At 34.3% G+C, this 26,266-nt stretch overlaps 1 protein-coding gene across 3 annotated transcripts in view; it reads right to left on the reverse strand.

The window, feature by feature from the left end:
* The window catches only part of NCKAP1 (NCK associated protein 1), a 95,284-nt gene that overhangs the window by 15,641 nt on the left and 53,377 nt on the right, over positions 1-26,266 (reverse strand). For 2 of the 3 annotated variants that reach the window (XM_082466673.1, XM_082466674.1), the window contains 9 exons: positions 24,732-24,790; positions 18,726-18,871; positions 16,532-16,664; positions 11,922-12,041; positions 11,135-11,274; positions 9,705-9,836; positions 7,165-7,383; positions 6,845-6,975; positions 6,518-6,615 (listed from right to left, as the gene is read on the reverse strand). In XM_082466673.1, coding sequence (XP_082322799.1) covers positions 6,518-6,615; positions 6,845-6,975; positions 7,165-7,383; positions 9,705-9,836; positions 11,135-11,274; positions 11,922-12,041; positions 16,532-16,664; positions 18,726-18,871; positions 24,732-24,790 — 1,178 coding nt within the window. The remainder of the gene's footprint in view (positions 1-6,517; positions 6,616-6,844; positions 6,976-7,164; positions 7,384-9,704; positions 9,837-11,134; positions 11,275-11,921; positions 12,042-16,531; positions 16,665-18,725; positions 18,872-24,731; positions 24,791-26,266) is intronic. The other variant, XM_082466675.1, reaches the window with a different exon arrangement.

Below are 26,266 nucleotides of genomic sequence, written 5' to 3' on the forward strand. Positions count from 1 at the left end.
TTCCTATACTAGTATGAATTTTGCTTATGTTCCACTTGAGATCATTTCTGTTTATGCTCTCATTCAGATGTTCAGCTCCAGTCACGTTTATTTGCTAAATTCAACTTCTACAGTGTCTAATTAGACTACCTGCTCTCTCTGAGACCAATTCAATACTTGTCCCATCAATCAATATACACTCAAATATATGCTCAACCTTGACTGTGCTCACGCACCTTGAACATAATATCATGTTATCAGTGAATCAAAGACAGCAACGAATTTTAAATGCACCATTATCTAATGTGCCATTAAGAAAAAAACTCGGGCTTCCCTGGTGGCACAGTGGTTAAGAATCTACCTGCCAATGCAGGGGACATGGGTTCGAGCCCTGGTCCGGGAAGATCCCACATGCCGCGAAGCAACTAAGCCAGTGCACCACAACTACTGAGCCTGCACTCTAGAGCCCGCAAGCCACAACTACTGAGCCCGCGTGTTGCAACTACTGAAGCCCGCATGCTGCAACTACTGAAGCCCGTGCGCGTAGAGCCTGTGCTCCGCAAGAAGAGAAGCTACCGCAATGAGAAGCCAGCGCACCGCAATGAAGAGTAGCCCCCGCTCGCCGCAACTAGAGAAAGCCTGCGCACAGCAACGAAGACCCAATGCAACCAAAAATAAATAAATAAAATAAATAAATTAAAAAAGAAAAAAGAAAAAAACTCTACCAATTAAAACTAACACAATGTTTTCTAATCATATAAGACGTAAAATTTCAGAAATGCTAATATAGGATAATTGTTTTAGAATCAATAAATTATTGTATATATTTAATAGTAAGATTCTGTAATCATTTTTAAGCTCCTCTACTAGGCAATTTACAAACAATCCCATTTACCCTGATCCAAATGAGGGAGATGACAGTCCAATTTTACAACTGAGAAAACTAAGGCTCAGAGAAGTTAGATAACTTGCCCAAAGTTATAGATATTAAACAGTGGAATTTGGAATTTGAATTCAGGTATGCCTGATTTTAAAACCCACGCTCTTAATCCCTAAAGAAATGGTTGTTAATCTTCAGCGTGCATCAGAATGATCTGGAGGACTTGCTGGGCTCTAGCTCCACAGGTTCTGATTCAGCATGTCTTAGGTAGAACCAAAACTTGTGCATTTTTATTAAGATCCAAGGCAAGGCTGCCACTGCTGACCTGGGGACCATGCTTTAAGAACGATTACCCCGAAGTATCTGTTTGCACATTACTCTTAAAAAACAAGTTAATGATGTCTCCTCTTAAAAGTACAGTTTATATACATTTCTTTTCTCCCTCAATTGCACCCTGAAACAGAGCTTTCTATACATTTAAAGCCATTGATTAATATCTCTGACAAATGGCCCAAATGCTGGAACTAGGAATTATAACTAAATAGTCTGGAACAAACTGAGACTAATCAAGTGAAACGAATCAAGACTACTAAAAAAAATGTTGGTTTTCTGTTAGAAAGTGTTAAATTCTTGGCACAATTCATATTTAAATTTCTTACTTCATCCTTCTAGGACTCTGAAGAACTAGAAGAACTGAAAGAACTGGCAAGACTGGAAGAAGTTGACTCGATGGGCACAACTCCAAATGAAACACCCCAAGAATTTTAGTAGGAATGGAGACACTGGTTGTTTTCTTCTCCAGAAAGTAATAAGCACGTTTTATCATTATTACATGTGCATAGTGTTGACTATGTCTGACACCCGATTTACTCACAACCATTAAATATAAAGAAGCTTTCCTTTTTTTTAATTGGCCCACAGATTTACTCTGAAATAAAAAGGTCCTCAGCTAAAACAGGAACTGAAACAATCAATTAAGGTAATCTTTAAGATAAAAAGAAGATGCAGCCACATAATATTTAGTTTATGTCAGTTTAGATTAAATATAAAAAATAAAAAGAGAAAATTAAAAGCTAAGATGTTACAGAACTATCTTAAATATATTATAATTCCCCCCAAAACACTGTATTCACTAATTTCATAAAGATTAAAATGCTATATCGGCATCATCATGCTCTAATATGGAGAGTGTGAGTTATAATCTTTACTGAGGGATATTTGACAATATCAGAAAAAAATGTAAATGTACATATTCTTTGATCCACTTTCAGAAATTTGTCCTATAGAAATGTTCAAACAAGTATGTAGACTACATGGAAGTGCTGGCTAAATGTAGAGAACTCTATATGTATGTCTAAACTCTGCTTCTTCCAGAAATACACTGAGGTGATAGGAAAAAAATAAAAAGGCATAAATCTTTGGTAACAAAGGAAACAACAGAAGAAAGAAGACCTAATGAGAGATGCCAACAAAATTCTAGAAGATGAAAACTGGAGCAAAGAATAAGTGGAGAAGAGAAATTTGAGCAGTTAAGTTCCTGCAGGGGAGATACTATGCAGAAGGCAAGCTAATGGAAGCCTCAGGGCCTAGGTAGGATTCAGAAATTGTAGGCAGTGGCATAGAAAGAAAGACTTGGGCTTGATAACAAGAGGGTTATTACATGTCTGTAAGGTGGGGGGGGGGTCATTATACACCCAACTTCTCCTCACCGTCTTAAGAAGTGATGCTGACAAGGAGGACTCTACTTTCAGGAACATCAGGAACAGAAGGTGGCCGGAGAGAAAGGGAGAACGACCTAAGAATCACTGTAGCCAGCCAGATGTATTAGACCTCGTCCCTCCTCCCTCCCCTAATCTCCAACAGACTTCCACTCTTCAGCTGGAGCTGACTGCATGTGAAAAATTATTTGCAGGAATCATTTGAATCCTAGGATGAAGATACCTTTCTCCAGAGAGGATTTTTATTGGCTTCTGCCAAGCACCTTGGGGCACTACTAATCTAGGACCACTTTTAATCCACATTCAAGACCTGAGATTCAAGACAAAGAGAGTAACACAAACAGGGCTGCAAATCCTGGGGGGTGGGGGGTGAATCATTTCCAGTTCACTGTTACCCTGAAGGTATAACTCTTTGGGGTATCTATGTAAAGAGGGCGAAAGGGAATTTAAGCAGAATTCCTTTCCACTCCTACTTTGGGCAGTCTTTGGGTTTTGATTACGGAGCCCCTTTCTCCCCACAAGACCACCAAGACTCAGCTGAATCTTAACAAATGTTACTTCTGGATCAGTGAATGTCCTCACATCAGCACAGTGGCTTCCAGTGCTTTCCTTGATTTTAGCCTAGAAATAAACACCTCACTGCCTTTTTAGCTCTTCTTTAGAAAATTTTTTCTTTATATACATATATATATATGTATATATATACATTTCAAAAAAAGTTGTCCTTAAGCGAAAAGTTGATCTAAATAACCTAGCCTACCAGTATTGGAAGCAGCAATCTGTATGTTATTTTACTTCTGTAATTTCATAAATTTGATTATTCTAAGGAAAGTAATTTTATAGGACACTGAAAAATGCAAAGCAATTAGAATCAGCACCGATAGACAAGTACTTCTGGAGATTTATCTCAATAAGATATAAAACACACTGAACAGTATAAAACACACTGAAGTTGTCTATATGAAACACCATTATATTATGATCGTAAGATTTCTTATGGAATAAATTATCAGAATACACATTGAAGTATGCCTCAGTACACAGAGGCTGAGAATACAAAGTCATAAATAACACCTCCAGTTCTTAATAATATACAAATAGTTAAATTCAGAGGGGCTTCCCTGGTGGCTCAGTGGTTAAGAATCTGCCTGCCAATGCAGGGGACATGGGTTCGATCCCTGGTCAGGAAAGATCCCACATGCCGTGGAGCAACTAAGCCCGCGAGCCACAACTACTGAAGCCCGCGTGCCTAGAGCCCATGCTCTGCAATAAGAGAAGCCACGACAATGAGAAGCCCGTGCACTGCAACAAAGAGTAGCCCACGAACTGTAATGAAGAGTAGCCCCTGCTCGCCACAACTAGAGAAAGCCCACGCGTAGCAATGAAGATCCAACGCGGCCAAAATAAATAAATTAATTAATTTTAAAAAAATAAAATAAATTCAGAGAAATCTGAACTACAACTTGGGATTATTAAGAAGGATATCTAAGAAAACCACTGTAAAGCACTGTGCAATTCCAGAAAACTAAATCCTCAGGACTAGCTTTGTTTTGCAGAAATCTAAATGATAATGGGCACAATGCTAGAAATGTAAAGCTTTCATATTTATCGTTGACCACATGAAGAAGCCTTCTGAAAAATACTCAACTAAATCAGGATTTAGTGTTTGAGAAGCAAAAAAATAAAAATAAAAAGCCCCTAAATACCAAAACATAATCATGTGATTTTCTAAAAGTCTTACAAGTAACATTAAATCATTAATAAAATAGGCAAGTTTTTATGAAGGTAAAAAGAAAAGTTAAGTAAGGAAAATCACACAGATTACTAAAATCAAAAGTTTTAGAGAAAAAAAAGTTTTAGTATCCTAAACCATCTTGGTTTTGGGGTATACTACATTCAATGAGAAACCCAAGCTAATTCACACCCATATATCTCCAAAGATAATAAATCTAAGCTCCTACACAAAAAGTTTCTTTTGTCTAGCTTTTTAACTCAGGTTTAATATTACCAAATATTTGAAAAAGAATCCAGCCAAGAAATAACACTAGAGTCAGAAAACTCATAGTATTAAAAAAGAAGTCAACACTATACTATTATCACATCAACTTTAAATTAAATTTTAATATCTGAGAAAGAAAATATGGTCACTCCAAGATACAAAAGAGAAATGTTAAAACATAAGCTCCTTCCATTTCTTTTAAAGAATAGGAATGTATTTGATAACATTGATACTAAAGGACATAGCTAAGAAAGTTAAGTTTATAAAAGGATTACTGAAAGACTATGACAAAATCTGAACTAAAAAAATATCCAGAAATAATGAACAATATCTAATAAGATAAATTATTAAAGGAACAACAATAAAGGTCTAAAAAATGAAATCACACAAAATATAAGATGTAGAAAGCCTGGTTCAAGTCTGTATATGAAAACAAAAGAGGGGAGGGGAAGAAGGAAGGGGAAAGGAGGAAAGGAGAAGGAGGAAGGGGGAAGGGAAAAAAAGGCACCTGATTCCAAGTTGAAAACAGCATGGTATAGCTATGTAAAGTGCTGATGCTATCTTAAACTGTATCAGTAAGTATGGTGTCCAGGGTAAGTAGGTACACCCTCACTACTCAGATCTCTAGCTGAAGTTTATTCTCAGTTCAGGGCACCAGCCTCTAAAAGTGACACCAACAAGGTAGAATTTGTAACAGAAGAGAGTGAGACTAAATATGAATATACTTCACCTAGGGAAGAGAAAGGTAATACCAACGAAAGTTTTTAAATATGTGAAGGGTCATCTTGTTAGAGGCAGTCTCTACCTCTTGATGTAAGAATGAGGACCAATCAAAAATTACTATTTAGATATTAACATAACTAGAAATATGCAGTAATTGATAAGACTGTCTCATTTTCAAGAAGACCAAATCATCCACCTAGAAAAATGTGTATTCCGGCATCAGATAAGGGTGGGTTAGCTGACTGCTAAGATCTCTTGCATTTCTCAAGACAGTGTAGTAGGGTACTAGTATAAGCTCTGGAGCCAGATAGACTATACAGATTCAAATTAAAAGTTTCACCACTTATTAGCATGTGAGCCTGGATAAGTTACTTAACCTTTCCTGGTCTCACTTTTCTAATTTGTAAAATAGGGACAATACCAGTCTTAAGGATTTAAAGGAGTTAATAAAAAATATATAAAGAGCTTAGAAAAGTCCTAGAACAAAGTAAAGAGTAAGGAAAGCTACCTATTTTTATTTTTGAATCCAACAGATATTTACCAAGCACTACTATGTGCTGGACACTAATTTAGCACCAAGGTTTTAAGAGAGTTTATAATTGAGTTTTTATTCTTGTGAGTGACATAAGATGCATGATATGGAAGGTCACCAGTAAAATACAAATAAAGCTGGATAAAAAGAATAAAAAGTAATGGTTGCTATTTTTAAAAGTGTGGTCAAGGAGGGATATTCTGATAATTGAAAATACATGAATGTCATGAGAAGACAAGCTAAGACAGTATCTTAGTGAAGAGTATTTTGAGATGACACAATAGCAAGTAAGCCAGCCAGGATGGAGGAGTGTAAAAGGTGAGAAAAAGTGGAAGGCCAGATCCTCTAGGGGCCTTGCAGCACTGTTAAGGACATCAGATACCTTGAATTCTCATAGATATGAATAGACTAGTTTTTATTATCACATCATAGTACTCAACCCACCATATTAAATGGCAAAGAAGCACTAAAAATACAAACAGTTCTAGAAGAATCTGCTTATTCAGTCTGAAATTAAAAATAGTTGGCAAAAGCTAAATTACTGGACCATAACTCTTCTATTATCTCTTACTGAAAGGAACACAAGAAAGTAAATTAAAGATGAGAAATTTGTTCCCTGAGGCTTCTAGGCTTGCTGCTCATATTCTTGAAATGTTTTAAGCTAAAATCAATAAAGACTATATTACCTTAAGTTCAGCAACTTGTGATGAAATATGCCACATAAGGCTTTCACTTAGGAACTTCATACCATATGGGCCTAGCAGTTCTGATAACGACCTCATTTCTGAAAGGAAATGGAATTAATTTTATACTTTGACAGAGCAAACATTTTAAGAAGCAAATTATTAATGGAAAACCCTAAGAAAAGTCAGTAGAATAAATAAGAACACAAATGCAAAGCTAAGTCTAAGATACAATGTATGATTATCCATATAATTGAATGAAAATAGTAATAACAGAATCAAAACCAAAAGAATTCTTCATTCTCTAAAACATGTCAGAGTATTATTCACCTGATATGTCAGAATATTCCTCTGCATTAAATGTTAATTCATTTTCCGTAGGTAAGTTCACAAATGCTTTCATTGCAGGGAAATAAGCTATATGACCATTGCTGACTTGTCTTAACAAAGTTTCCAGATACCTAAGGCGAAAAGTAAATTTACAAATGGAGAAATTAATTCAAAATTTATTATGGTATACATTCCTGCATATAATTTTAAAGTTGACTAATAATGTGAATGAGCAATTATCCATTAAAAAAAAAACTTTCATAACTCATTCATTACAAAGAAACTTTATATCACTCCAAATTTCTAAATATGTTCCTTACCAATTTGTGTACAGACTTGTAATGGTTGGCTCTCCATGACTGTCTAAATGTTGTGTTTGTTGAAGAAGCACATTATTAAATACTCTTGTAATATCAATTTGCACATAGTTTTCTATTGACTGGAGTACAGTCATGTATGCTCTTACGCTTGTTAGAAGCTCTGATGGTTTTGCAATTTCCTGTGTGGCTTGATTATACATAGTCATTCCAACAATTGACCTGGGGGCGGGGGCGGGTAAAAAACGAATTAAAAAGTTCTAATTGTTGTATCTATATAAACAGGCCATTCAATCTACTGATCTCTAATATTAAATAAGCAATGAAATTTTAAATACACTTTGTTACAAATTCATGAAATTACTACTATGTTTATCTCACAGAAACAACTTTAAAAAAGAATATATACCTAAAAGGTATAATGAAATGGGAATGCAAGTGATTAAAAAAAAATACTAAGGGCATCAGTAATAAAAATGATTTAAGAATAAAGAGGTTTAAAAAATTCCTTTAACATGATATGTTGTCTCCAGCAAGTACAGTGGACTATTTAGTCCATAGCCTGAATTCCTTTGGCACTGTTATGTGCCAGTAGTTTTTTAGGCTTTATATATATTACCTACAGTCTTCATATTTAATAACCCTACTATGCAGTTATCACCACCATTGCATAGAGGGGGAAAAAAAAAAACTAAGGTGCAGAATTCAAGTAAACTGCTCAAGGTCACTTTGTTTGGAAGTGGTGGGTCTAGGATTTGACCCCACATCTGCCTGACTTAGTGCTACCTCTCAACAAAATGCATGACAATCAAAGCATGGCAACAACAACAAAGGCTTTATTGTACAATAATCACTCACACCACATAAAACACAGATCTGTTTGGTTTATATCCCAAGAAACTGTATAAGCCTAAAAGGAAACAAATGTTGAAAATACTTTCCTAAACGATCTTTTCCCACATTAGCCACTTTCTTTAAAACTCCCTGAGCATTAGATTTACAAAGATCTTAGACTTGTATTTGTAAGGATGAATTCTTAAAGACACCAGACAAACCCCATCACTAGTAACAGTCCCAGAAGAACAACTCAAGACAAAAACTGCTATCCTTGTACACAGCCCCTAAGTCCTAAGATTGTGCTCAAGTGATCAGCAAAAATCAACAAACTAATACTCACAAGCTATTTGTCCTGGCATAAAAATCTTTCCCAGGTAAACAAGTTTATATAGCCTTGCCTTGATCCTGATCACTAAGTAGATGTTTGGTAAAAAGAACATCTGCTTCTCCTTGGATTAACGGACCAGACTGTTTACAGAAGGAAAACAAGGGAGCTGTAAACTGAACCCTACCTTCCACCCACCACTCCCTACCCCACCCAGTTGAGAGCCATAAATACCAGAAGGCATAATGTCCCTTCGGTCTAAATACTGGAGCAGTCTGGGTTTCACTCTCAGGATGCCTACCTTACTAAAGAAGAGCAAAAGGTAGTCTTTGCTCAACACCGGACTCTTCTCAGCTGATGACTTAACACTCAATTTACTGCCCATTTAAATATTCTATTTTGTTCTATAATTGTCGAAGCTCTAAGCTTTATGCCATTTCATTACTACTCATAGTACTTAACAAACACAATGTTATGCATATGGCACAAACACTTGTTAGTGACTACAACCTTTTGCCAAACTTTTTGAAAAACCTTTGGCAAAATTTTGTTTCATAAATTGCCTTAAGGCCTTCAAGAAAAACATGTTGAATCAATATTTTCTTTAATAAATAAGTGTGTAATTTTAGAAAAAGGCTGAAGCAATATTTACAAGATTAAAAGATTTCTGACTTGTTACATAAAATATCATTTCAAGAAACATATATATAACTTATAAAAGTAATTAGAATTGAGCGCCTCAAGAGTCTATAATTCTACTGGCATAACAGCATACGTTGGAATTCACAAGACTTAAGTGTTCATCTAGTCCTGAGGTTTTCACACATTTGACTGTGATCCACTATAAGATATGTATCTAGCATCACAACACACTACACACATACATAAACAGTTTCATGAAGCAGTATTTCTACTTACTACATGCAATGCACTGATTTTTTTCCTATTTCTTCTTCCTTCTTTACTTCCCTCCCTCTTCTTTCTTCCTTCAAATATTGATTACAACCTTCTAAACTGATTTCATGATCCTACTGGGATGCCACCTGCCCGCTGAAGTACACCTATTTGCTCCAATCTTCTCCCTTTTTCTTACAAGGAAGTTAAGACTCACAGAGATTAACTGGCTTGTCCAGTGTTGCAACTAGTTAATAAATATGGGATAAGAATCTGGGTAATTTAAGTAATTCCCAGTTCACTATTCTTTATACTTCCCAGTTCATTATTTTTTGAACTACCGTTTCTACTAATTTATATACCATTTATATACGATTTCTACTAATGCTTTCCCTCATAAAAGTAAACATTGCATAGATATGAAGAATAAATATAACAAACTCATTAACTAAACCAACAAACAAAAACAGTTTATACTCTTTCTTACTTAGTAAAGCGGATTTCCAGATGAGAAGTCAAATATTCTCGTGGGGTAAAGGTATGTTCCCAAACCACCATGTTTGGTACATAATTTATAGAGAAACACAACTCAGAAAGTGCAGTGTGCAATTTATCAAGGCTGAAAAAATATTATTGAACAGTAAATTAAAAATTTTTTTTAGCATTTCATAACAGCAATACAAAATTTATTTTATACACATATCAGACTTTATTTGGGAATAATAACTGCAAAATTGATTTTTTCTCTCTTAAGATCTGAACTGACAAGTTCAAAATCTCTAAGGGTATCACTAACCTTTGAGAGCAATTTTCTAAAGATAGCATCATTCATTTGTTTCTTCATTCAGATGATGACTATATTGACTTAATATACAAGAAAGAGCTTATTCTGCACTCATAAAGAATCATTTCCAACTCCTGCTGTACTTTCTGTTCTGGAGGAAGAAAGCTGTCTACAAAATGGCCAATAGCTTGCTCAACATAGGAAGCAAGGAAGTAGGCAATTTACTTTAAACAAAAAATATTCACCTATTATTGCTCATCTATACCTCCCCTACAAACAAACAAACAGCACTGAATGCTATCTAGTCTAATATACCCATTAAAAAAGAAGGACATTGGGCTTCCCTGGTGGCGCAGCGGTTGAGAGTCTGCCTGCCAGTGCAGGGGACACGGGTTCGAGCCCTGGTCTGGGAAGATCCCACATGCCGCGGAGCAACTGGGCCCGTGAGCCGCAATTACTGAGCCTGCGCGTCTGGAGCCTGTGCTCCGCAACGGGAGAGGCCGCGATAGTGAGAGGCCCGCGCACCGCGATGAAGAGCGGCCCCCGGTTGCCACAACTGGAGAGAGCCCTCGCACAGAAACGAAGACCCAACACAGCCATAAATAAATAAAAATAAATTAAAAAAAAAAAACACTACTATATCATGAATATTCATAAAATTCAAGCCAGGGTAGATGTCATAAAATCATTATAGTCACACTTCAGTCCATTAGGAAAATGAGAATATTTAAAAAAAAAAAAAAAAAAAAAAAAAGAAGGACATCAAGTATTTTCTAATATATGACAAGATGCCAAAGTAGTGTCAGACATCTGATTTTAAATAAACTGAAAATCATAGACTGCTTATAGTATACCCCCCCAAATCTTTAGACAGATTCTTGGCCTTCAATATTCAACATATAAAGACAAATGACATCTATTACATGTATTTTCTTCAAAAATCCAAAATATGTATTTTGAGATGAAATTAAGCACTAACTGGCTAATCAAGTTCACAAAGGTCAAAAAAATTAACAACTGGGAAATGAAGAATTTACAATTACCAGCATTTCCTCAGTATTAATGCCATACAAAAAATGAAAAAAAACTCCTCTACCTATAAAAAAAAGATACAATAATAGTGGATGGCTTACTTGGTCACTACCAGCCTGTTTTTCCTCATGCTCTCAACTCCTGGTTTTTCCCTTTCAGGTTCCCCTTTCTTACCAGTCTGTTTTTTTGACTTCTTATTCACTGCTTGACTGATGGTTTTGGCACAATGCTTGGGCAGCAACTGAATTTAAAAAGAAATGAAATCATACAAACCAATTACTTTGAAAACATTAACTACTGAAACAAACCTTAGCTAAATCCAGACTATGTGGCAAATATCATGCTAGCACTAAGAAGAGAGGTAATAAGTGAGATGTAGAGTTTATCTAGCCAGCTTGGAGAGCCCACTCAGCTTGGTGAAAAACAGAAACAGGTAAATCTTGTGTGAAGAAACACTTCATAGAGGTAGTTATAATCAAAGCTACAGTTAAAGGACAAGTTAAAAAATACCAGGCAAATGAGGAATAAGAAAGAACATTTTACTGAAAGGAAAATGGCCTATGAAGACCAAGACTATGATAGGACATGATGTGTTCAGAATCTAGGTAGAATGACTAGGTAGTGGAGTATAAAGTACAGGTTAGAGCGGTTTGAGCTACCTTAGGAAGGGACTTGAATGCCAAGCTAGAAGCTTAATTTTAAACTGTAATCCTAAGGACGGAGGGAATTTTTTAAAAACCTAATAATGGAGCTTCACAACGTAATGAGATTTACTGAGAGTGTGAGAATAAAATTTAAAAAAGGAAAAAAAAAAAAACTAGCTAAGAGATCATTTTCTTGCCTTCCTACACAATTTTCCTATCTGTAAGGAAACATTTAAATTATCACCTGGTCACTAAGAGTACACTGTTCCGTGCAAATATCAGTGATGAGATTTCTAGCTTGTTTGGCCATTTCATCGAGGAACATATTACATAAGGAAAGACTGCGATCTCCAATATGATGTCTCTGTTAAAGCAAAACAGTAACAACAATAATAAAAACTATAAGAAAGTAGTTTGAATTAAAACACTTTTTAAATAAACATGGAAAATAAGGTTCAAGTCTATTCTACAATAAGGAGTGAGGATGGGAGATGTTATAGATTTCTTTTATCTCTTTTAACAACTAACCTACCATATTGTATTTGCACACAACTGACATAAAATAAGTACCTGGTGATTATACAATTATGATTGCAAGGAATCTGAAAGGACCAGTGTCTTCCTTAACATGAAAAACTGTTAATTTTCAAATTCCAATGTCCTATATCCAGTTCTTAAATAATAAAATATCAAACACACAATATGAAAGATCAGATTTAGAGTTATATTTTCTGATCTCACCTGATTATACACACACACACGTGTGTGTGTGTGTGTGTGTGTGTGTATATATATATACATAAAAATCTTGAAAATATAGAATTTTATAGTGTATAAACAGAAAAGAAATGTTAAAATATTTAAATAAAATCATTAGAAATCAACTCAGTAAAACAAACAAATTCACAAGGCATTCAACTCTCTAGAATCAAACTCCCTATCCCAGAAGAGAAAAAAAAGCTGACCACGAATGCATTTTCTGAACACAACAGGGGAAAAAAAGAATATTATATCTAACGTTTGGGAGATTATATACATATATGTAGATACATACACTCACTCAAATCAATCTATCTCTAGCTACAGAATTCTGTATCATTTTAGTTTTGGTGGGTGTTGCAATAGTTTAATGGGTTTTTCTTGTCAATGGTAACTGGAATGTTGAGTATATAATGCTGTACAACTTTGCACTATACATTTGCAATGCTTACAAAGAGACAGCTTTTTAAAAAATTTCTATTGGAGTATAGTTGATTTAAAATGTTGTGTTAGTTTCTGGAGACAGATTTTTATAAGTGTTCTTTCCCTGATCTTCCATAATTATATAACAAACATATGCAGACATTACAAACATTATTTCTATGCTGAAATAAATGTAAGATAATATAAAAGAATATAAAAATACTTAAACATGTAAAATAACTGTTTCTAGATGTACCATGCTACCTTATAATGTATTTTATTTAAAATGCCCTTTAAAACTTGAATAGGAAGCAAAACCTAAAGGGATCTACAGACCAGATACAATTAAATAATGGTTCACTTTATTTAAGGAAAAATTTCAAATTATAAACATTTGTGTTTTATTTAACCAGACTCTGACTCCTGAAAGATAAAATATATCCCTTGCTATCCCTTCTTCCAGAAAAAAAGAACACTGAACTAGCATTGCTTCAAACTTACTAGACTAACTTATTTAAAATACAGATCTGATTTCACTACTTCTCTTCAATGGCTCAAAAATGCTAAGACTGGAAAGAAAACAGTACTAAGATTTCTTAACTCTGGCTCTGTGCTGAGAACAGAGGATAATGGCAGAAGCAAAGAGACCACTTAGGAGACAATAACAATCATCCAGACAAAAGATGATGTGGCTTGTTCAAGGGTGAGAAGAGGCAGGAGTCTGAATATATAAACATACATAAAGGCAGAGCCAAAAACAGAAAGGCTTCAAGTTGGGGTGGATGTGGAAAATCAGTAATTCTATTCTGGACATGTTACACTTCAGATGGTTAAAAATACCTAAGTTGCAGCAGGATACAGAGAAAATCTAACTCGAAGGGAAAGGTGTGGGCTGCAGATATAGATTTAGGAGACATTAGCATATGGAAGATTTTTAAACAATGAAACTGGAAAAGATGAGTGAACTACTCTACTGGATGGTACAGTTATAGCAACACGATAATTAGTTTCTCATTAGTACTGGCTACCATTATCTGGGAATCCTGCTGACCCAGGAGGGTGTGAATTTCAAATCTAGTTCAAAAGGTACCATCTTTCTTCAAATTCACTGTAAGAACTACAGCTTAAAATAAAGCCTCAGCATTAAGAAGTTGTTCTAGAGGCCTTTTCTATAACCTTTCTGATCTAAATGAGATGAATGGCTAAAACTAAAATTACAAAGCAAGATTGCACTGAGAACTATTAACTGTGCACACCAACTTACTCTATCCTCACCCTTAGGTGAATTCCCTCATCACCCTTAGATGAATTCCCTCAACGTTCCCAGAGTGCCCCATGTATATTTCTACCACAACACAGATCATCAGATCACGGATTTGTCTAGGGTAAAGACTGTGTCTTTGCATCCTTTCAATCACAGACTTAAGAAGGCACAGCTGGAATATAACAGGCTTTAACAAGTTAGCTAAATGAAAAACAGAATAGTACCACTTACTAGCTATATGAATATAGGGAGAAAAAAAACATCAGTCCACCAGAAATTATCAGTAGTTCTGACTATGCTGTTACTTTGTTGTAATAATCAAATGCAACAAAAGATAAGAAATGCTGTATAAATTCTATGGTTCTATATAAATATAAACACACTATTAATTACCTGTTGTAATTATTTGGTAAGAACTGAGTCTTACCCCATTAGGGAACCATAACTTTACCAACAAAATGAGGTAGAAACATTAAAATAAATGCTACGGGTTAGATGACGATAGATAAAATAATGATGAAAGTGCCATGAAAATATGGTAATGGAGGGACAGATTTTAACTGGAGCAATGCTGAAAACCTTTTTGGAGGAGGTGGATTTAAGCTGATCATTGAAGAAAAAGTAAGAGTACAACAGGTAGAGGTGTAGTGAAATGAATTTTATGTATGAGGAAAAAGCCTCTAAGATGCCAAAAAGTAGACTAGTAAATTAGTACAGTTTACCTAAGGTGGGATAGTTACAGTAGGGAGTGGAAAGTAGAAGACTGTGAGTATATAGTGGATAAACAAAATGTGATATATACATACAATGGATTATTATCATTCATAAAAAGAAAGTTCTGATATATCTATAACACGGATGAGCCTTGAAACAGTACATTAAATGAAATAGGCCAGACACAAAGGGACAAACACTGTATGATTCCACTTATATGCACTCTCTAGAAGAGGCAAATTCATAGAGACAGAAAGCAGACTGGAGTATACCATTCCAATGGAATGCTGAAGGATGGGGAGCTATTGCTTAAGGGTATACAGAGTCTCTGGTTGGGGTGATGAAAGTTTTAGAAATGAACAGTGGTGAGGTTGCACAACACTGTAAAGGTAATTAATGTCACTGAACTATACATTTTAAAATACTTAAAATGACATTTTTATGTTTATATATGTATTTTTCTTAAAGACAAAAAAACAAAAGAAAAAAAAAAGAATGGGGGTAGAGATCAAATTGTTGACGATTTTAAATTTTTACTTTCTCCATATGCAATGGAGAACCACTGATGGTTCTTTAAGAAGGAAAGAGGCACTCTGGTGGCATTGTGTTAGTCTTTAAGGCAGATATTGAAGGAAGAAAAATTATTTAGCAGTACAGATGAAAAACATTGAAAAGCTGAACTACAATATACCACACAAATAAAATTAAGAGGACTTGATGGGTAATTAATGGGAAGGATGATGGTGAGGAAAAACTGACAGTATATCTTAGGTGTCATGATTGGGGGGAAAAAAATCTTTTAATTGTAAAAAATCTACAAATCTATTAAAATTGGTGGTATTATATCCTCACAGGTATTAATCTTAAAAGCACTCCCTAATAAACTTCCTGCAGGCGAATTTCTGTCTGAGTCTGCTTCCAATGGAATGCTGAAAAACAATCTGCAATAGATACTACCTAATGCTTAAAGATAATAATAATGCTGCTATTTGTAAGTTTCTTTTCTACAAGTTCTGCAGCTCTAAGTAAAGGGATTCAAGACTAAGTTAAATTATTTTTTAAAATACTATTTAATTTTAATATATATTCTTACCATACTCACAAAGTGATATTTCTTCTTGAAAGATTAGAAGAAATACTGAGTACATTTTTGATAGATACTTGGTATCTGTAAAACTGAGTAGTTCAATTACTCAGTAACTGTGTGTGCCTATATGTGAATATATTACAAATACCAGCAAATCTGGATTTTGCTTACTGTATCAATTATATTGACAAGTCAGTGAAATTCCTCTTTGAAATGTTTATGTTTAGTCAGTAATCTCTACAACTTTCAAGTCTTTTCAATGAGCGTTTCAGAGGAAAACTAAGCATTCAAAAATCAATCACTATATAACTTTACCATAAATATTAATACCTGACTCACTATTTATTTTAATAAAGGTAATTCCAAGTGACTTTATGATATGTTCTTATAAACATGTATGTATATTTATCTGATCATTCAAATAGATATTATGTCTATATCATATATCTATTCAAGCATTCTTCTGATTCTGCATAGAGATGCATTAAGTGGGCAGCTAGATTAGATAATTAGAACTTTGTGAGTCTTTGTGAACATTTGGTCAGCTTTATGTTTAGAGTAGTTTATTCTGCATACCATATAAATCGCAATACTACTCTGAAATTACCTCTTCTGGACACAGTTCATGTGTGCAACTCATAAAATGAGTGCAAAGTAGTGGGAATGCAATTGAGTATCTTGACTGAGAGGGTAATTCCAAACATTGTTGAAACATCTTCTCAAAAGCACGACTATAAAAACTATAAGGAAACAAAAATTAGAATCACAATTTTTATAGTTAAAATTAAAATTTTATGAAACAGTACCTTATAATTAATTTAATTTGATTCAAGTGAGCAAAAATTACCAACTGTAGCATTTATTCTCTTAGGAAGAGAAAAGTTATTTTTCCAAAGAGTTATCTCTTACACACCAATAATCATTTCAGAGTAATAAAAATATTATTTATATAACATTAACACATTTTTAAATAAAAAAATTAAAAGAGAAGATAAACCATATCTATGGCATATGAATATATGATATTCAAATCTTACATCATCAAATTTTATCAAAGCTAAGTCACTATCAATTGTAAGAAACACCATTATTTTATGTACCACTAAGAAAGAAAAACATTGTCAATTAAACAATGACACACCATCAATTTTAAATTACTTCCGGATTTAAGAGATGTTAAATCTAAAAGAATGTGAGGTGATAAAATATAGTACATCTTGGAATAATGAAGACAAACAGAAGTAGTAAACATGTCTTTATCTTGGATATGACAAAGTAAGAATGTGGTTAAGAGAAAATATGGATAAAAATTAATTAAATGACTGAAAATTTGCAAATTTTAAACATTATTCAAAGTGCCTTTATTTCCCAGAAAGAGAAGAGGAATTTCTGATTGCTGTATCCTTCTTTTGCAATAGGAACCTTTCTGTAGCTCAAAAATACCTAAACGTAAAATGTTCCGTTTTCTTTCCAAGGTAGCCTTTGGGTCAGACAATAGGATAGGGTACCAAATAATCCTTAAAATTCTTACAAACTTGTTATGTGATAATTGTGTTTCATGAGTTGCATTAAGAGATCCCTATGTCTTCCCCTCCTGGCGATTTGGATTTCTTCTGTAACACTGCTAATTAAAGCCATACTACAAACTGCAAAAATCATTGTAGATTGATTTTTTTCCCCAAAAATAAAAGCAACGAGAAGCTTTTCATAATGATTGTTATTCAATACAAAGAAACTATCACTATCCACTGAGACTATCTCAGCATTTTAGAATTAAAGGAATCTACTAGACTATTCCCATCAGCTTCCCTAAAGGAAAAAAGGTTAGGAAGCAGAAACAGAGTTGTTACTGTACAGCTCTGAAGTAAGAATACTTAAGTTTGAGTCCTGACACCACTGTTTATTAATTTTATTACAATCAAGCTCACTTATTCATTTAAATATTTATTAAGTACCTACTATATTAGACATTAAGGAAACAAAAACATGACCATCTTCAAGAACCATATTATGGGGCTTCCCTGGTGGCGCAGTGGTTAAGAATCCACCTGCCAATGCTGGGGACACGGGTTCGAGCCCTGGTCTGGGAGGATCCCACATGCTGCGGAGCAACTAAGCCCATGTGCCACAACTACTGAAGCCCGCGCACCCAGAGTGCGTGCTCCGCAACAAGAGAAGCCACTGCAATGGAAAGCCCACGCACCACAACGAAGAGTAGCCCCTGCTCGCCCCAACTAGAGAAAGCCCGTGCACAGCAACAAAGACCCAATGCAGCCAAAAATAAATAAATAAATTTTAAAAAGAACCATATTATGTGGGGGAGAAAAAGAGTTGTAAAGTACTAAGTATAACAAAAGAGCTATATGATAGAAGCAAAGGAGAGTGGAGCACAATGGAGGCAATAGTCACCACATCATCATAATACTAATGTCTTAACTTAATACTGCAGAGTGAAATTATGTGCTATTTAATTTCCAATGTTTGCTCTATTTGACCCTGATCCAAAACTTTTTTCCTTTAGTCTAATGACACAATCTGAAGTGACTGTTTTTCACCTCCTCAAAGAAAGTGTAAAAAATAAATTCACATCAGTAAGAGTTGCTCTTATAGAGAATTAAAAATAGACACAAAATCCCAACTTGGTAAACTTCATTCTATTGGCAAGTTGTCCACTATTCCGTTTATTCTTAAGAGTCTACTACTGAACTGTACTAAGCACCACACTGACATAAAATAATCAAGAAACATACCTTTGGATAATAAAAATTTCAAATTCTGATTTAAAGAAAATTACAACATACCAAAATATGGAGAGATCTGATGTTTCCACCAACATTTCCACCAAGGAATCTACCATTTTTGTGTGAAAAATTATTGTATTCATCATCTTTCCAAGTTCTCTGTGATCTGAAAGACTAAGTGAAGCCTTAGAGACACTAGTATATGCCTGTAAAAGTAAAGCAAAAAACAAAAGTAGTTTAGGTAATGACTTTAGGTATAGAGCAAGTCTACAGGGGGGAAAGAAAAAAAAAAAAACACCCACTACTGAAAAATACTTAAAGTTTATTATGAGCAACATCACCTTTTAAAAATTGTCTACAGTGACCCAAACTTGAAATTCCTATCAAGAATTTCTTTAAATAAACTGAAATACTGTCCATAAAACAGAATCTAATACATGGGTCATTCATCTTGAATGCCCAAAATAAGTGAAGTTACAATATCAAAAGTATAAAACAACGAATCGTCATGGTGTTCCTACCAAAAGAGGTTTTCAATCTATTTCAAGAGAAAACATACATAGGAAACAGTAAGATGAAAGTAGGTATTGCACATGTTGATTCAGGGAGGTTTTAGATTACACTGAATCATTAAAAACTGGATAACATAACACACTGTATTAACTGATGGATTCTAGAAAACCACTGTGAAGATGGTAAAAATTAGTGTAGGTTGACCAAAAAGGCGATAGGTCTTAACCGAAACCATCAGGATAGGTTGTGAGAAAAAGAAATTCCACTAAAGAGGTACCAACTCACAGAAAGCAAAACCTGCCCACGGACGGTGGACATTTCAGAAGGGTGGAGAACAAGAATAGGAGGGGTGCCTACAGAACAAAACACTGCTCACTATGGCCGCGGTTAGAGTGCAGAGAAGAGAAAGGAAATGGTGAAAGAAGAGATTCAACCAGATCCTGCAGATCCTTGAATATCATGTTAAAGAATTTAAACTTTTCGGTGAACCACCGAAGGTTCTGTGTGATGGCTAATTATTGTTTAGAAAGATTATTCTTTGTGGAGGGGGAAACAGAGAGGGGTGGGCAGAAAGGGAACAGAAGGCAGAGATCTTTTAGGAGGAAGTGGTGGCAATAATCCAGACAGGATTATGCTATGGTCTAGGGTCGTACAGTTCAAAAGTGTTTAATCTGGGAATGACTAGATGTGATAGGCAACAGAGAGTTATGGATGGTGGCCAGGGTTCTGGCTTTTGGGAGACATTCCTTCATAAATCTCATATGTGTGCCTACACACCCTGCTGGATATGCCAAAAACGCAAGGCCCAGACCACTCACTATCCAGGCCATTTCTGGGGGTTATATTTGCATCTACCAAACTTGAGAAATAAAGAAATGTGTCCCTCTGGAACAAAGAGCAAGTATGCTTACTGTTGATGACAAAACAGAGGGTTCCTCAAACTCAGTCCTCCTTAGCTGCAAGATATGACCAATGCATAGCATTCATCTGGGTCTCTCTGTACTACCCACACGAGACAAGGAAGCAAGGGAAAAATGATGTGTATATACTGATGTTCATGCCACTTCCTGTGCAGTGAATTAAGTCCTTTGTCTCTGATCCAAGACCCCCATGTCTTCTGCTAGTACCCATGAAACATTAAGAGACTAAATAATTATTGCCTTTTAAGTAGGATAAAAATCAAACCTCAGCTTCTACAATGGGAAATCTCAGCTTCTACATGGAGGAAAGTACCATTCACTGAGGCAGGCACATCACAAAGCAGAGTTTTATATTTTGTTGTTTGTGTCTGCCAGTAAAGGGGGGGAGAAAGAGGAATATAATGGCAATACTCTAATGGCAAGATATATTCTGGACATTCATCACAAACTAAGTCTAATGGAAGTTTAATTTACCTTTCATCAGATTTAAAGTATAAAGAGAAACCAGTAGTGGCCATGAGTTCAATAAAGACTTCCATTAACTGAGCCTCATTTTAAAAATTCTGAATTAAAATATCACTGTGAAAATAAATTCAGATGAAATAGATGGTGACAAAATGAGATAATTTGATTTAAAACACTCATTTGAAATGCGTGACAACAATGGAAGAAGAAACATACATTACTAAAAAAGAATTGGTTTAAATAAAAGTCTAAGATTTGAACAACCCAAGTAAATTAGAAGGCAGAAGAGAAGAAGCTAAATGAAAGAGTGACTGAAGATGCTTAGGGGACTAATGAGACACAGTGGAATGAGATGCCTTAGGAAGCAGAAAAAAATGGCAGAGAATACATGTAGAGAAGGAGAACTCTTCTTTTAAGACTACAAAGACTCCAGTGAAGGCACAAAGCATATTATAACATTCTCCCAAATGTTTATCCTTCTAGCCCTACTCCACTCAAGAAGTGATATCTACAGAGCTCTACATCTCTCTCTGGCCATATGCTTATACCTAATAACTCTTGTCCTTCTACCAGATCACTGATCAAACTCAGATCATTCATATCTTTTGTGAAGATATTGATATTTTCCTTCTTGTAGTAATACTTTACACTAAAGAGTTTCTTTACTTGCCCTTTCCTGTGTAAGCTATTTTCCTATTCAAATTCTACCTATCTTTCAATGTCTGGGTTAAAACGTTGCTTTCTCTATAAAGCCATTACTAGCAACTCCAACTTGAAAAAAACTTTCTCCTTCCTAAGAAAACTATAATTAATTGTTAATCATACTCTGTCGGTGGCATATTTTAACGTAAGCTTTTAGATTTTTAAACTGCTATTTAATTTTTCATGTTTTGTGCCTTGTCTTCATAGCCAGATTTATAAAATACCCAAAAGAGGATTTGTACTCTTCTACAGATTATATAATACTACCGTCAATATTTTATCTCCTGCATCCTATGGTCTAGTCTGTAGTCTTAGAACCCTCACTGTTGACCTGCTCTTAATAATCTCTGCAAACCTCCTAGATTCTGGACACTGCCTCCCACCTCACACTTCTGCCCCCTTTTCCTAGTTAAGACTTCTCTGGCTTAGTTTTATGTCCCATTATTTCCTTCCTTGGTATGTTCTGACTTATTATCACTAAAAAATAAGAATCTATTATGCAATAGAAAGGGGTTGAGTGACTGTATGTCACAATCCTGGTTAAGAGCAATGTTACGAGTTGAATTATGTCCCCCAAAATTATAATTCCTAATACCTCAGAATGTAAAGAGTCTTTATAGAGGTAATCAAGTTAAAATGAGGTCATTAAAGTGGACCCTAATCCAATATGATCAGTGTCCTTATAAAAAGAAGAAATTTGGATACAGAGATAAACAAAGAAGGAAGACTATGTGAAGAGAGATAGCAATGTCATTACAGTGTTGCATTTATAAGCTAAGGAAAATTTAAAAATCTCACAGAGGGATATATCAATTCTATATCTCTAATGCTCACTCAAATGCTTTATATTCTGCTGTATGACTGCACTGGACAAAGGTACAATTCTCAAGTAAATTTTTCAAATGAATAAGTTTAAGAATCCTGGAAGTATTTAATAAGGGTAAATTTGAAATGCACCTAAATCTCTAAAATTCTCTGAACCTAAATGTTGGTTTAGGCACTCCCACAAACTAAGAGTAAGAGACTGAAAGCAGTTCAAACTTTGTGACAATGACTCTTTAAATTTTTGATGTGTATATCCTTTGGCAGAGTAATTCCACTTCTATTTTCATTCATTCTATAAGCACTGCTTAAGTATTGCTTCATAGCACTTTTTAAAACAAGAAAATGTTAATTTCTAAACTTTATTTTTAACTGGAAGAAAATAACCTATAATATATACACATTAAACATTTTGGGATGGTGGTATCTCAAGTATTCTTTCCCTGATCTCCCACTAACCAGCTCTACAATCTCAGGCAAGTTACTTAAAACTGTGGCTTAATTTATAAAATCTTAAATTTCTAAAAATATGCTGCTGTAGAACACAGAGCAAGAGACAGAAAAGTGCCTATATATTTTGACATTGGAAGGAAAGAACCTAACAAAAGCAAAAGCACCTCAGGGAACTAAGCAGACTGCCAGAAAAGTACGCTCTTTCTGTGAGTCCTTCCTGAGACTGTATTCATCTAAAAATCTCTTCCTCAAACATATAGTGGTTATATTTTCACTTTTAATTAAAACACTTTTAAATTTTTTTATGTTGCAGAACAGTATACAGTATAACCTCATCTATAGGTTTGAACACCTAAAAGGATACTGCATAGGCCAATTATTAGAAGTTAATATTTCTGGGGAATGAAACTGGGAAAAGCGTGAATTTTCCTTTTCTACGTTACCTCTGGATACTTTGACTTTTTATAATGAGAACATATTATTATTATTTTTAAATATACAGTTATTGAAAATACCATGCCACAGTTTCCCCATAATTACTAGAAATATTTAAGGGGCAATTAAATTCTATCATTAAATTTACAGTACATACAAAAATTTCAGGCTTGAATTTTAAAAAGTCCTTAAAAACTATTTATGTGATGGTTATATATTGAATAAAAACTTTTTAAGTCTAATATCATTTATTTCTGCATTTCAGAAAAATGAAGCTTTTAGCACTAGATCAGGGGATGGTAAACTATGGTCTGTGAGCCAGCTGCTTGCTTTTATAAATAGTTTTATTGAAACACAACTATGCCCATTTGTTTACATATTAAATAAAGCTGCTCTCACACTACAATGGCAGAGTAGTTCTAACAAAGACTATGTGGCCCAAAAACCTAGTTATGTAAAAATTATGATACTGTATTCAAAAACTTTTATATTGGTATAAGTGAGAAATATATTTATCCAAATTTAACAACTAGTACAAAATGTGTCTTCTATATATACAACTCAATAGCAAAAAACCAAACAAATCAATTAAAAATGTGCAGAGGATCTGAATAGATCTTTTCCCAAAGAAGACATACAGATGGCCAACAGGTACATAAAAAGATGTTCAACATTACTAATCATCAACTCACACCTGTTACAATGGCTATTATCAAAAAGACAATAAATAACAAGTGTTGGTGAGGATGTGGAGAAAAGGAAATCCGTGTGCATCACTGGTAGGAATGGAAATGGGTGCAGCCATTATGGAAAACAGTATGGAGGTTCCTGAAAAAATTGAAAATAGAACTAACATATGATCTAGCAATTCCATGTCTGGGTATTTACCTGAAGAAAATGAAAACACTACTGCAAAAAGATATCTACACCCCTTTGTTCACTGAAGCATCATTTACAATAGCCACAACATGGAAACAACCTAAGTGTCCACTGATGGATGAATGGATAAAAAAGTTGTGGGACACACACACACACACACACACACACAATGGAATATTATTCAGCCATGAGAAAAGGAAGGAAATCCTGCTATTTGTGACAACATGGATGGACCTTGAAGGCACTGTGCTAAGTGAAAGAAGTCAGACAGAGAAAGACAAATACCATATGATCTCACTTATATGTGGAATCTAAAATAACAAAAAACAAAACAAAATGAACCAAAAAAACCCCAAACTCACAGATACAGACAACAGATTGGTGGTTGCCAGAGGCAGGGAGTCAGGAGTAGGTGAAATGGGTGAAGGTAGTCAAAAGATATAAACTTCCAGTTACAAAATAAATAAGTCCTGGGTATGTAATGTATAGGATGGTGGCTATAGTTAATAACACTGTATTATATATTTGAAAGTTGCTATGAGAGTAAATCCTAAAAGTTCTCATCACAAGAAAAAATAAACTTTGTAACTACATGTGGTAATGGATATTAACTAGACTTACTGTGATCATTTCAAAATACACTTATATATTGAATCATTATGTTGTATACCTGAAACTAACAGAACGCTTCATGTCAATTATATCTCAATATAAAAGTTTCTTCCATGAAGTAAAGACTATGTTAGTTATACGAAAGAAGTCTTTTCAATAGGTGTACAATAATGAATATTTTTTTCATACTAACATACTATTTATGTTTTCATGTTAACTAAGGTATTCAATAACAAAACAGAATGACAATGAAAATTATTCTTACCTGTAATCTAAACCAGTCTAATCTCATTCCTCTGAAATCAAATACTTCCCCGTCTTCAACTACAATAGGAAAAAGATTACAAAGCAAATTAATCTAATTAATTTGTAATTAATATAATTTGTAATAATGTAATTATACATACCTATAATCACATTTTAAAATTTAAGAGCTAAGACAATTCCACTTCTGGACATATATACAAAAGAATAAAGGCAGGGTCTGGAAGATATGTGTACACCAATGTTTACAGCAGCATTATTCACAACAGCCAAAAGGTGGAAGTACCAAAAAGTCCATCAACAGATGAATGGATACACAAAATGTGATATAAACACAAAATGGCACATTATTTAGCCTTAAAAAGGGAACAAATTCTGTCACATACTACAACATGGATCACATGTTGAGGACATTATGCTAAGTAAAATAAGTTAGTGACAAAAAAAGACAAATACTGTACAATTCAGTTATGTGAAGTATCTAGAATAGTCGAACTCATAGAAACATAAAGTAGAATAGTGGATCCAGGGGCTGGAGGGAAAGGAAAATGGGGAATTGTTATTTTATAGAGTTTTAGTTTTGCAAGATGAAAGGTTCTGAATATTTATTGCACAACTATGTGAGTATACTTAACACTACTGAACTGTACACTTAAAAATGATAAGGTAGTAAATTTCATACTATGTTTATTTTACTACAATTTAAAAATAAAAATAATTTAATAGGTAAGAGTGAAATAATTTTCATATCCTATAAAGATGATGATAAAGGAGGCAGTTATGCTAAGAGAAGTGTAAAGTACAGACTTCTCTCCTAAACCCTGTGACTCTCATTTTGCTTACATGTCAATTTAAAGGACCTAAAATAGAGCATGAGGAATCCTGTGAATAGAAACTTTGGATAGCACGCTGCAGTTCCACAAAATAACTTTATATAAACCAAACACCACCAGGCAAGGTTACAGTAGATTCATTACTTAAGTGTGATAACTATAAAGATTAATAAAACTAAAATAAATTTATTACTCAGAAATTTTCAAGGTTTCTGATACCTTTTACTTAAATATTATAAAACTAAAACATCACATCAGTCTACTGGAATAGAGTATTCAACTAATGGAGAGGCCGTCTATTATAGGACATCAAGTTTTGAGATGGACAGACCTGAACTTAAGATCCTACTGTACTATTTAACATCTGTTAGAGTGTGGGCAAACCATGTTAAATAATTGAGAGGTTAACCCTCAAACCTTAAGTTTCCAAATCTGTCAAATAAAAGTAATAACAGCTTTTTAACACTGATGAGGATTAAATAGGATAACACATATAAAGTGCCTGCCCAGATTAACCATTTTATTAATGGTATCCATTATTGTCATAGGTAATGCTTGGACCAAATATGCACTTTGTTACGATGTGGGGTGCTCATTTTTCTTTATTTTTTTTTTATATTACAAAATGCTTTTTCCCCCCTGCTGAATAATAAGAAATGTTAAGCTATATGTCTCATGATTTTTATAATCATCACACATCCAT

This window comes from Balaenoptera physalus, assembly GCF_965194825.1.
Source record: "Balaenoptera physalus genome assembly, chromosome: 6".
NCBI lineage: Eukaryota > Metazoa > Chordata > Mammalia > Artiodactyla > Balaenopteridae > Balaenoptera > Balaenoptera physalus.